Source organism: Haliaeetus albicilla, chromosome 10, assembly GCF_947461875.1.
Source record: "Haliaeetus albicilla chromosome 10, bHalAlb1.1, whole genome shotgun sequence".
NCBI lineage: Eukaryota > Metazoa > Chordata > Aves > Accipitriformes > Accipitridae > Haliaeetus > Haliaeetus albicilla.
The window spans coordinates 2,774,854-2,787,019 of NC_091492.1; the positions used below are offsets into that span (position 1 = coordinate 2,774,854).

A 12,166-nucleotide genomic window follows, 5' to 3' on the forward strand; every position below is an offset into this window, starting at 1 on the left:
AGACAGCCCGCCGCCTCCCCGCCGCTGGTCCTGCGGGGTACACGGCTGAGGGCGCCTCAGAGTGCCCTGCCAGTGTCAACCCTCAGCTGAAGACAGCCACGGCTGCCTCAGAGTGCCCTGCCAGTGTCAACCCTCAGATGAAGACAGCCATGGCCGCCTCAGAGTGCCCAGCCAGTGTCACCTCAGCCGAAGACAGCCATGGCTGCCTCAGAGTGCCCAGCCAGTGTCACCCCTCAGCAAAAGACAGCCATGGCCGCCTCAGAGTGCCCAGCCAGTGTCACCCCTCAGCAAAAGACAGCCATGGCCGCCTCAGAGTGCCCAGCCAGTGTCACCCCTCAGCAAAAGACAGCCATGGCCGCCTCAGAGTGCCCTGCCAGTGTCAACCCTCAGCAAAAGACAGCCATGGCCGCCTCAGAGTGCCCAGCCAGTGTCACCCCTCAGCAAAAGACAGCCATGGCCGCCTCAGAGTGCCCTGCCAGTGTCACCCCTCAGATGAAGACAGCCATGGCTGCCTCAGAGTGTCCAGCCAGTGTCACCCCTCAGCAAAAGACAGCCATGGGCGCCTCAGAGTGTCCACCCAGTGTCACCCCTCAGCAAAAGACAGCCATGGGCGCCTCAGAGTGTCCACCCAGTGTCACCCCTCAGCAAAAGACAGCCATGGCCGCCTCAGAGTGCCCAGCCAGTGTCACCCCTCAGCTGAAGACAGCCATGGCCGCCTCAGAGTGTCCAGCCAGTGTCACCCCTCAGCTGAAGACAGCCATGGCAACCTCAGAGTGCCCAGCCAGTGTCACCCCTCAGCAAAAGACAGCCATGGGCGCCTCAGAGTGCCCTGCCAGTGTCAACCCTCAGCTGAAGACAGCCATGGCCGCCTCAGAGTGTCCAGCCAGTGTCAACCCTCAGATGAAGACAGCCATGGCTGCCTCAGAGTGCCCAGCCAGTGTCAACCCTCAGCTGAAGACAGCCATGGCCGCCTCAGAGTGTCCAGCCAGTGTCAACCCTCAGCTGAAGACAGCCATGGCCGCCTCAGAGTGCCCAGCCAGTGTCACCCCTCAGCAAAAGACAGCCATGGCTGCCTCAGAGTGCCCTGCCAGTGTCAACCCTCAGCAAAAGACAGCCATGGCCGCCTCAGAGTGCCCAGCCAGTGCCACCCCTCAGCAAAAGACAGCCATGGCCGCCTCAGAGTGCCCTGCCAGTGTCAACCCTCAGCAAAAGACAGCCATGGCCGCCTCAGAGTGCCCAGCCAGTGTCACCTCAGCCGAAGACAGCCATGGCTGCCTCAGAGTGCCTAGCCAGTGCCACCCCTCAGCAGAAGACAGCCATGGCCGCCTCAGAGTGTCCAGCCAGTGTCACCCCTCAGCTGAAGACAGCCATGGCTGCCTCAGAGTGCCCAGCCAGTGTCACCCCTCAGCTGAAGACAGCCATGGCCGCCTCAGAGTGCCCAGCCAGTGTCACCCCTCAGCAAAAGACAGCCATGGCCGCCTCAGAGTGCCCTGCCAGTGTCACCCCTCAGATGAAGACAGCCATGGCTGCCTCAGAGTGTCCACCCAGTGTCACCCCTCAGCAAAAGACAGCCATGGCCGCCTCAGAGTGCCCTGCCAGTGTCACCCCTCAGCTGAAGACAGCCATGGCTGCCTCAGAGTGTCCAGCCAGTGTCACCCCTCAGCAAAAGACAGCCATGGCAACCTCAGAGTGCCCAGCCAGTGTCACCCCTCAGCAAAAGACAGCCATGGCCGCCTCAGAGTGTCCAGCCAGTGTCACTCCTCAGCAAAAGACAGCCATGGGCGCCTCAGAGTGCCCTGCCAGTGTCAACCCTCAGCTGAAGACAGCCATGGCCGCCTCAGAGTGTCCAGCCAGTGTCAACCCTCAGATGAAGACAGCCATGGCTGCCTCAGAGTGCCCAGCCAGTGTCAACCCTCAGCTGAAGACAGCCATGGCCGCCTCAGAGTGTCCAGCCAGTGTCAACCCTCAGATGAAGACAGCCATGGCCGCCTCAGAGTGCCCAGCCAGTGTCACCCCTCAGCTGAAGACAGCCATGGCCGCCTCAGAGTGTCCAGCCAGTGTCAACCCTCAGATGAAGACAGCCATGGCCGCCTCAGAGTGCCCTGCCAGTGTCACCCTTCAGTGAAACACAGCCGTGGCTGCCTCAGAGTGCCCTGCCAGTGTCACCCCTTAGTGACACACAGCCATGTCCCCCTCAGAGCACCCTGCCATGTCCTCCTCAGCAACATACGTCCATGGCCGCCTCAGAGCGCCCAGCCAGTGTCCCCCCTCAGTGACATACAGCCATGGCCACCATGGGGCACCCTGACATGCCCCCCTCTCAGCAACACACGGCTATGGCCACCTCAGAGTGCCCTACCCTGTTCCCCCTCAGCAACACACAGCCACGGCCACCTTGGAGTGGCCCACCATGTCCCTCCTCAACAACATATGCTCTTAAGCGACTTTGCCTCCGTGCAGAGGTGCAAGTTCAGTGATTTGCCTTCAGCATACACAGACATGAGTATGAGAGGGCCGTGGTAAAGTTTACGTTTGGGGAACAAAATTTTAGGAGCAGGTGTTCCAATTCACTTCGAAGCCCACCACCCGGTCTCGTGCCATTTGTCAGGAATTGATTAGATCGCAAACAATTTCAGTCGCAAGCCAAGTTTGCTCGTGTTCATCCTGCAGATACCACGTCGCGATTAAAAATGCCCAACTGTTTCCTCCTTTAGCAGCTTTCTGACACAAGCTGTTGGCTGTAGACTTTCAGCTGCCTTTCTTTCTCTTTCTCTCACATATGTTCCCAGCACCGTGTTTTGAAATACAAGAACGATTTTGCAGCAATAGGGCTACACAATCCTGCTGTACAATCCAACTTCTGTGGCTGAAGGGACAGGGAGTTGCAGCCGGCAGTGTCCTTGTGAGTATAGGGAGAAGGACCGTTTTCTATCCAGCTTAGAGATTATCGGGGGTTTTGCATTTTGGGGGGTGGAACGATGCATTGGAGTTAGGGTGATGCTGCGCTCACATGCTGGAATGAGGATTCGTTACCTAATTTTGTGATTCAGGGTCATACAGTTCCCGTGGCTGTATAATTATAGGATGAGACCATTAAAGGCGTGAGTAACCAAGGAAAGAAAAACACCCCTAAGGTCTATGAATGCTCTATCCATCACATCACTGTCCAGAGACAGCAGGTGAGACATCATGGATGATCATCAGAAGGCTGATACATCTGAAACTAGCAATCCTGAAAGTCTCTTTCAACAGAATTCTTTCTTATTTAAATGACTGCCCTTTAAAAACCATTTTCTGGGCCACACTCTCAGAATTGCTTTCTCTCAGGCTCTGCTGCAGGCTCTGTAGCTGTGGGCAGAGGACAAGCCGCAGTGAAACCACGTAGTATTGTTTTTGGGGTGTACAGGTGAGTCCCGGCGGCAGGGCTGACAATACCGAGTGCTGCGTGTTGTGCGGTTTTCATCCACGCTACCAACTGTTAGCAGGGCTGCAGCTCAGGCTGAAAGCATCCATATGGTGCTTAGGAAGAGCCACAATCAGAGTATCTGCTGACAGGCTGGGCTATCACATGTTCCGCTCATGAATAATCTGCAGAGACTGTGAGAAGGAAAACTTAGATCCACACCAAGACTCGCTTGACCTTTTCCTCCTCATCTCAGCCTTCGCCTATGTCTGCGTGTCGACAGCACAGACAGTTGGCAGGTCTGGATTTGAGAAAGGTGTTAGGCGCAGTTGGAATGACAGCATGGACATAGCCTTTGGGACCAGCTCTGCCTAAGCGCAATTCTCCATCCCTAGTGAGAAAATGCTGCTTTTGAAAATGCTTTTCCTTCAAACTTGGTGACTAGACTGGAACAGAGCCCTTTAAAAATCTAGCCCGTAGAGCATTTTTATTCTAGTCTTAGAACACTTTGCAAAGCATTTAGTCTGAAGAAGAGAAGACTTAAATGAAAGGAGACATTATATCGCCTTCAAATATGCGAAAGGTTGCTGCAGAGCAGGAGGGAATTAGCTCTTCTCTGCATGCAGTGAGTCTCAGACAAGAAATAATGAGCTTACATCTTAGAAAAGGTGATAGAAATTAAACATTGGGTTAAGGGTAAGAATAGTTGAGCACTGGAACTAATTGCTTAGGAAAGCAGTGGAACAGTCACCATTGGATATTTTTATTTAACAAGAAACTAGTAAAACATCTGTTCTGAAGAGTTTAGGGAGAATAGTTCTTACATCAGGGAGAAGGATGGGCTAAACAATCTCTTACAATACCTGTCAGCCCTAGTTTTTCATGAAGCAAAAGAGATGCGATTTGCCCAAACTTACAAAGCAGGTTAGAGCACAAACTGGGTTTGGATTCCAGCTCAGATCCTCCTGTCTGCACCCTAGGCAGCAGGCTATACTAAATCTTAAGTTGGAAGTAAAAAAAGGTGCCAGGTTTTCCCAACTGTTGGATCTTCCACAAGGTTGGGGGTTTTCTCTTGTTAAAAAGCCAGTATGAATGGTGACTCCAAACCCTAGCTGGTATTTACAGCATCTCCCTGGGGAAAAACTCCCACTTTTCCTATTTTTTCCATATGAACTGCTTCACAACAAAGTAAGTGTATTTCACAATCAGAATTATAAACCATCCCCTAATTTCTCTTCTACAACAGTACTGAAAAGGCTTTTTACAGTGAATAGACGAAGCTATTCCTCTGCAGTGCTACACCCTTGCTGGAAGACAGCACTTTAGTGTCTAGGGCCATTAGCTCAGCAGCTGTCAGCAGTGTTAAATTCACCAGAAACATGGAGAGAAAACCCCCATAAAAGACAAGGAAGGACGCTGTGCTGAGAGTAACTTGCATTTAAACCTGAATCAAAATACCTTCCCTCAGTTATTTTCTCATGAATTGTTCTTATTGATCTAGTGCAGGTAAAGATCAATGTGGGCCTTGATTTTTTTAAGACAGTGTGCAGCCATTCCCCAGCTACTATTGGAGATTTTCAGACAGAAGCAGATCGTAGTGAATTGTTTGTAATGCCTTAAAATAACTCTTCTGAGAAGTTTTAGTCTTAAATTTGTCTTAAGATGGTGACTACCCTATGAACAAATTCCCAAACTTCAAGTTTCTCTGTGGAAGTCACCTTCTGAGTTAGGAGAACTCTAGCAAGAAATGATGAGAATGACAAAATATATCTCTTTTGTGTGGATATAAAAGTGTAATTTGAGAAGAGTGAAACTAAAGAGACCACTTGCAGAACATATTCCCTGTGGGCGTTTTCTCTGAGGTCTAACAACAGATGAGCCTGCTGCTCAGTGGGAACACTACCACTGTCTACTCTATCTGGCCACCTATTTCACAAGACTCTTGGAATATAACACTTTAGAGATTATTAGACAGATGCTTTTTTGGATGGTAAATCCAAACTAACACACAGACGTATGCAATGTCGTCACAAAACCATCATTTTCTTAGAATGTTTGGCTAAAAACTCATTGCACTCCCCACGCAAGAAGTATTGCCCAAGACATTGTTGCCATGTACCGTAACTCTGACATCAGTTACTGCTCCAGCAAATATTTTTTGGCTTCAGCATCAAGTTTTAAATGGGAGCCATTGGTTTCACAAGGAAACACAGTAAATCAGTTGGTGTACGCAACAATAACTTATGGTTATATACCACTTTCACTCAAAAAGATCCATAACCTCTTGGCAAGCAGTTACAACAGTGTGAGCGTGGGAGGCATAGCAGGGAAATTGTGGAATAATACGGCATGCAACAAAGTCTTCCACTGATTTTTAATACTCCTAGGATTTAAGCAATTCCACACATATTCAAATATTAACTGAGTACTACGTAACCTGTGGCTTCAGTAAACACCCTCCTTATTTACATCGTGAGAAACTGAGGCATGCAGAGGTTCAGTGAGTTGCCTGTGATTGCGCAACCATTGCTCAGCAGCTGACCCAGTAATAGCATCTCAAACACCTGACTGCCTGTCCCATGATCTGTCCTGGACAGGATAACGCTTCTGCAAACTGAGCTGCCAGAGGTGCTGGGCACAATGAAATTGTTCAAGCTGGACCGTGGCCAAAGCTGAAAGAACAACAACAGCTTCTAGTAGAAATGCTATAAAGTCTTTGGTGACCCCAAGCACCCATGACCACAGCTGACCTTCAGATCGATTAATACCTCATTGCAAGGTCAGTATGTTGCAGAAAGACCATACCTTCTTTCATAAAGAAAGGACACTGAGCTCAGCTCTGAAGTAGGAGGATGCAAAACACTTCCTGAGTCATCAGCAGCATTTTCTGCAGTGCTCTGGAGTTTCCCCGAAGAGCCCAGACTGTCCACTGATCAGTTTATCCTGCAAAATTTGGTGAGATCAATGTCCAGACAGAAAGGAAGAAAGTGGGAAATACTAAAATCAGGATGAGAAGAGCTATTTTTTGGCTTAAAATACCAAGGAAAGGGTATCTGAGATGAAAATATGTACATCACAAAAACCAAAGCAAAATTCTTTGGTCTTTCTGTTGAAATATACTCTCTTCGGAGTGTCCTGCCTCCAACAATGCTTATTACAAAGCAGAAATCGCACTGCAGGCTTATGCCAGAAAAACATGCTGCAAATACTTTGTGTGGCAAACAGGGCTTGCAAAGAGGGTTTGTTCATCTGTCTCAGCCAGCCTTGCCATACTTTTCTGTCCCTCTTGCCAAATGGAAAATAAATAATTCTCTCCTAGTTGTTCAGGTTATAATTGGCTAGATATGCCATCAGCTGGCTCATCCCTGCTCAGAGGTTGGGAAGGCGTAAACACTTCCAGGATTACAGAAAATGAGGACACTAACTTTGGGACGAATCCAAAGCCCTTTAGAGTGAACATGAAGACTAATTGACTATAGCGAGAGCCGCATCAGCTCCTTAATTGCTGAAGGGGAATGAAACAATAAAATTTCCCCTTTTAGTACATCCTTTTTCAAGAGCCCTGTGGTAATGGCTGCAAGCTGCCTGCCTGAAACGGCAGGACTGGAAAGCTCAGGGCTATTACTCTGGTAATGTTTACAAAGAAAGGTGCTCAGACACTTGGTAGCGCCACAGAGGATGGGAGGTGATGATAACGCACTTTTACTGTTTTCCCTATAGTCACAAACAAAGCTGGTTGATTCAGATAATGGATTCAGTAACACAGAGGAGAAAGTGCCGATTTTATAGTCTGATGACAGGGTGGTAAACACTGAAGTTGTAAGTTATATTCTGTTATCAGCACTCTGTTCTGCACCAGCTCTCTGGATTCTGGTCCCCGAAGACCTTCACTGCCGCCCAGCCTCCAAACTCTCTGCTTGTAACTGTCGTGTGATGCTCCACAAGAACAGCACTGGAAAGCTTTTCTGCCTGGATCTTGAAACTTGGAGTGAAGATAATGATTGTTTCTCCTCTCTAATGTGATGAGAGGCTGGGGTTCCTCCACTCTGCTCCATGGGAAGGGGAAATGCGGTCACCCCGAGCACTGAGAGCCCACGGGGCTTGTTGCGTTGCCTCTGACTTTGCTGGGCTTTGCTCCCTGCCAGGTGACATCAGTGCATCGTGGAGATGGGCACTGCATTTCAGCCGGACAGACTTTTCCCCTTCTTTCTCTTAATCTGGAGGAAATGAGCATGGAGTGATGGAGCTCCATGGGAACTGGCATGGATTTATGATGGGCTGTCCTGCCTTCTCCTGGGTTGGACTGGAAAGGGGGTCAGTGGGGCAGGGGGAAGGTCTGATCACTGAGGGATGGAGCAGGACGTGGTGACTCAGCAGCCGTGAAGCCAAGGCTGTGGGATAAGGCTATAGGGGTCAGGTGGGTGAGGGAAAGGGAGAGAAGGTTGTAGGGTGCTTAGGCACAGTGGGAGCATTCGGAGGAAAAGGAGAAAGAAGAAAGTCCAGATAAAAATAGAAAATGCAAAAGAGGGAAAAGCATGTGTGTGCTGTAGACTGCTGAGTTTCTGCTCCAGGCAATGTCACCAAGGACATCCTTTGTTTCATTCACATGAAAATCCTTGCCATCAGTACTTTTCCTGTCCTCTCCACGAATCCATCAGTTCCTAAACAAACAGACATGACAAGGCCTTCTAGAGCTGTGTCAGAAACTTTGAGTACCAGCTGAGCGTAATGTAACATGGGGGAAAAGTCATGTGATTCAGTACAGGTGGAAAACAGCTACAGACATATTTCCAAACAGTTGATATTTGGTTTAGGTGACTCATTGTCCACGTGCCTGGTTTTAGATGCTTGGAGCGGCTTTTCTTAATTTAATCAGAACTGTGGGCACTAAACTTGTCCGTCACTGGAGCCCCAAAGGATTAGCACACTATTAAAAATGACATCCTTATTCTGCACGTGGGCAGTGTTGGAGGGAGGAATGCAGCGGTTCAGGCTGTAAGAAGCTGTGCATTTACTCATCCTGTGGTTGCAGCAATTTTGTTCATACCACAAGCCTTGCAGCCTGGACTCATCATCTGATCATCCCCTATGCATAGCCATCCAGATCCTTGGAAATCAGGGTATTGTCCCCCTGACAACAAGAGCTGCCCGCTAGACCCTTGGCAAAATCCTTGGGCTGTCCAATGCAACCCAAACATCTCTTCTTGTCTGGTGGGACTGATGTCCAAAAGTCTGTTCCTCCTTCATCTTCTGCCAGTCGCTCGCTCTGCAGGCAAACAACCTCCCTGCAGTGATCCTTGTGGGCGGGGTTTGGAGCCTTTCTGCATCAATTAAATGTCTGTTTTCCCGTTGTCTTCCAATTTAGGTATTTGTTGCTTGATTGTCATGGTGACCGCTGCCTTGAGACCCTCACTGAGGGTGAGGCCTGTTGATTAGGATTCAGGGCAGCACTGCTGCCGGAATCGCAGGGGACCCTCTTCTGCGCTGAATGCATGGAGTTCATTTCACTGCAGAAATCCCAGTCGAACAGCGACTCTTCACAGCAGAGAGGCAAACGAGGTTAGTTTAATTTTTGTAATTGCGTGGACACGACTCGATTTCCTTGCGAGTGTCTTGTCAATGCAGCCCTCGCAATCCATTCCAGGCCAGTGGAGCTGGATGAGGATGTTGCGGAACCCTGAAGGACCCTTTCAGGAATGCAGCTGTTTTGCAGAACAGCATGGGAAAGAGGAGACATTTGCAAAAAATGTCAGGTCTGTCTTGCAGAAAAGCATGGGAAAAGAATGAATTCGGGAAAAAAAAAAAAAGAATTCGGGAAAAAAAAAACAAAAACCAAAACACAACCCCAGATAGGTCTCTCCTGCAGAAAAAGGAGCCATTTGCAAAGAAACGAGGTTTCTCAGGCAGCACCCCAGGGAATAGACACCGGGGAGGTCCCGGGGGGGCGGGCGGGGGTGCAGAAGGGCGCCGCGCGGGAAAACTGTACGCGAGGAGCCTCGTTAGCGCAGTAGGTAGCGCGTCAGTCTCATAATCTGAAGGTCGTGAGTTCGATCCTCACACGGGGCAGTAGTGGTTTCCTCCTTTTTTTTTTTTTCCCCCCCTGCACGGCCTTTCAAGGGAAGGGGATGTGTGTATATATATATGTTTGGGTTTTTTTTTAATCGAATTGCAGCAGGGGGCGGGACCGGGGCGAGCCCCACAGGCCTGGCAGCGGGCTGCAGCGCCGGCCGTTACCGGGCACGTTACCGGGAGCACCGGCTCCCCGCCAGGCGCTCGGTCCTCCTGCACACTAGGGGGCGAACTCACCCCGGCGGGCTCGACCTCCCGCTGACTCTTCTTGTCTGGGCGGGGCGGCTAACGGCCGGCCGCACGGCCGTTTATCCGCGGGGGCGTGGCGAGCCGGCGGGAGAGGCGCTGATTGGCGGCGCCGCGCAGGTGGGCGGGCCCGGCGACGCAGTGCGTCGCCGCGCACCACCTCCATCCCACCCCCGGGGCAGAGCGGTTGCGGCCATGGCGGTGTGCGCTCGCCTCTGCGGGGTGGGCCCGGCCCGCGGCTGCCGCCGGCGGGGAGCGGCTCGGGAGCAGCGGCGCGGTGGAGCCGGCGACAGCGAGCCCGACACCGACACTGACCCCGAGGAGGCGGGCGGCGGCGGCGGCGGCGACGACGAGGAGGAGGCGGCGGCGGCGGAGCGCATCGAGGGCGGGAGGCCCGCGTCGCATCCCGCTGAGGCCGGCCCGGCTGGACGGGCCCCGCTGTCTCTTCTGGAGCTGCCCCCCGAGCTTTTGGTGCAGATTTTCGGCTCTCTGCCCGGTACCGATCTGCCCAGCCTGGCTCGAGTCTGCACCACCTTCCGCCGCATCCTCCGCACCGACACGATCTGGCGGCGGCGCTGCCGCGAAGGTACCGCCCGCCCCGAGGTGGGGGGCCGGGGACGCCCTGCGGAGATGGCCCCGGGGGGGCGGGGGCTGGAGGATGCAGAGAAGAGATGGGGCCGGGGGTGCAAGGTCAGGGGCCCGGAGGGTGTGGGGAAGGTGATGAGGTGTGGAGTGGGGCCCCTAAAGGGGTGCAGGAAGGAGCTGGGGCCTGAGGGGGTGCGGGTTTTGGAGCTATGAGGGGTGCAGGGATCCGTGTCTGGAGGGTGGAGAAGAGGGCAGCTCTCGCGTCCTCTTGGACACAGTCCCTTCTTGGTGGCACTTTCTGGAAAAGGGGTGACGTGTGAGCAGCTGTAGCAAAGAGCATCAAGCTGGGGTTGTTCTCCGCGGTGGCAGCTGGAAAGGAGAAATGGGGATGGGACCAGGCCTACGCCTTGGCAGATGATGCCTCCATGTAGGGTGTTCTTGGATGTGGATGGGGTATTTCAGGCAGTGAGGATAGGGAACGATCAGTCCCTGCACAATGGGGCTGCACTGGGGAAGAAAGGAGTCCTTGGGTGTGCAGGTGGGGGTCCTGGAGCTGTGGAGGCACAGCAGGTAAAGCTGGGGTCTACTCAGTGGGTGGAGGAGGGCAGGCCTGGGTAAGGTCATCCATTCCTGGCCCGTCTCTGGAAGCACGGTGCCACGTTCGGAGGGGTTCCTGGTTTGCATGTGCATTTTCTGGGGAGTGTCTGTTGCAAGGATGCTGTGCTGCATTAATGCAAAGGCTTGGGGGTTGGTTGTTTTTTTTTTTTCAGTAGTGTCTCAGTTCTGTGTTGCTGTGGCCCTGTTCTGTTAGGCTGTGATTCTTACTCTTTACTCCTTGTCCTTTTCCTCACATCAGTGTGGCTTTCTGTCCTGTCTGTTAATCCAGTGGCTGTCCCACCCTCCAAGGGCTGTCTTGTTGTGCTCATCATCTCTCTAAATAGTGTGATCCTGCCAGGTGCATCTGCTGCCAGCACATGAAGTCATGTATATTTTGTTGTTGTTGTTTGTTTTCTGTTTTTAATACCAGTGAGGGCATCGGGATGAAGAATTTAGGTATGTCAGAGTGGCTGCCTGCCATAGGCAGTGGGATCAGCTCAAATGCATTAAACCTTGCAGGAATGATTTCATGCCTTATCAGCACTCTCCAAGAACCCTTGGACAGTACAAAGGCTGTACCTGGAAAACGTATACCAAAGCATTCTTATTTCTTAGTTCAGCATGGGATGATCCCATTGTCCCAATAACTTAACATTGTTTTTCGGAGACAGGCTAATAAAATGGCATTCATTCTTTCCTTATACTCCTCTACTGACATAGAGTCCTCATGGACATTGGTGTGTTTCATGAATGGTTTGCAAAACTTCACTGGTAAATTATTTTGATAGGTTATGATCCTGGCAAAATGTTTATATAGAAACGTACATAACTTTTAAATATAGGCTAGATTGTCTTGTAAAGGAACCACTAAAGTAGGCCTGATGGGGAAATAAATATATTTATTAAATTCATGACTGCTCCTTGGATTTTATTGCCAGTAGATAAAGCAGTGTTCAAAAGCTTAGCTGAAATTTAAAGAAACATTGGGCTTTGTATGGCTTAAACTAAACCAGACAGGAAGGGAAAGTATAATACTGCCCTTTTGTCTCAAGGCCCATAGCTAGCTACAAGGTGAGAGGTGCCTAGAACAAATTTTTATTCTCTTTTCACACACAGTTTCTTGTGTTTCCCCAATGTATCCATTCCAGCTACTGTCAAAGAACTTATTGGTGGACTGCTGGTGTGATTGAAGTAGACCTTGTACCAAAGGCATGGTGTGCAAGCTGTGCTGAGCAGATAAGGGTCAAATTCCTGGCTGAAAAACTT

The 12,166-nt window shown here is 51.0% G+C and overlaps 2 protein-coding genes and 1 non-coding gene across 4 annotated transcripts in view; all 3 read left to right on the plus strand.

Annotated features, from left to right (window-relative positions):
* Positions 1 to 198: 198 nt before the first annotated feature.
* Positions 199 to 2,125, plus strand: LOC138687186 (protein FAM186A-like). Its single transcript, XM_069793150.1, has 2 exons — positions 199 to 1,281; positions 1,358 to 2,125. The coding sequence occupies exons 1-2, from the start codon at positions 199 to 201 to the stop codon at positions 2,123 to 2,125; spliced, it is 1,851 nt and encodes a 616-aa protein (XP_069649251.1).
* A 7,271-nt stretch (positions 2,126 to 9,396) lies between these two features.
* Positions 9,397 to 9,469, plus strand: TRNAM-CAU (transfer RNA methionine (anticodon CAU)). The gene has a single exon. It is a non-coding gene; the product is annotated as a tRNA-Met (tRNA).
* Positions 9,470 to 9,879: 410 nt separating this feature from the next.
* Positions 9,880 to 12,166, plus strand: part of FBXO31 (F-box protein 31) — a 29,750-nt gene continuing 27,463 nt past the window's right edge. For both annotated transcript variants that reach the window (XM_069793321.1, XM_069793322.1), the window contains exon 1: positions 9,880 to 10,304. In XM_069793321.1, coding sequence (XP_069649422.1) covers positions 9,914 to 10,304 — 391 coding nt within the window. In that variant the 5' untranslated portion in view covers positions 9,880 to 9,913. The remainder of the gene's footprint in view (positions 10,305 to 12,166) is intronic.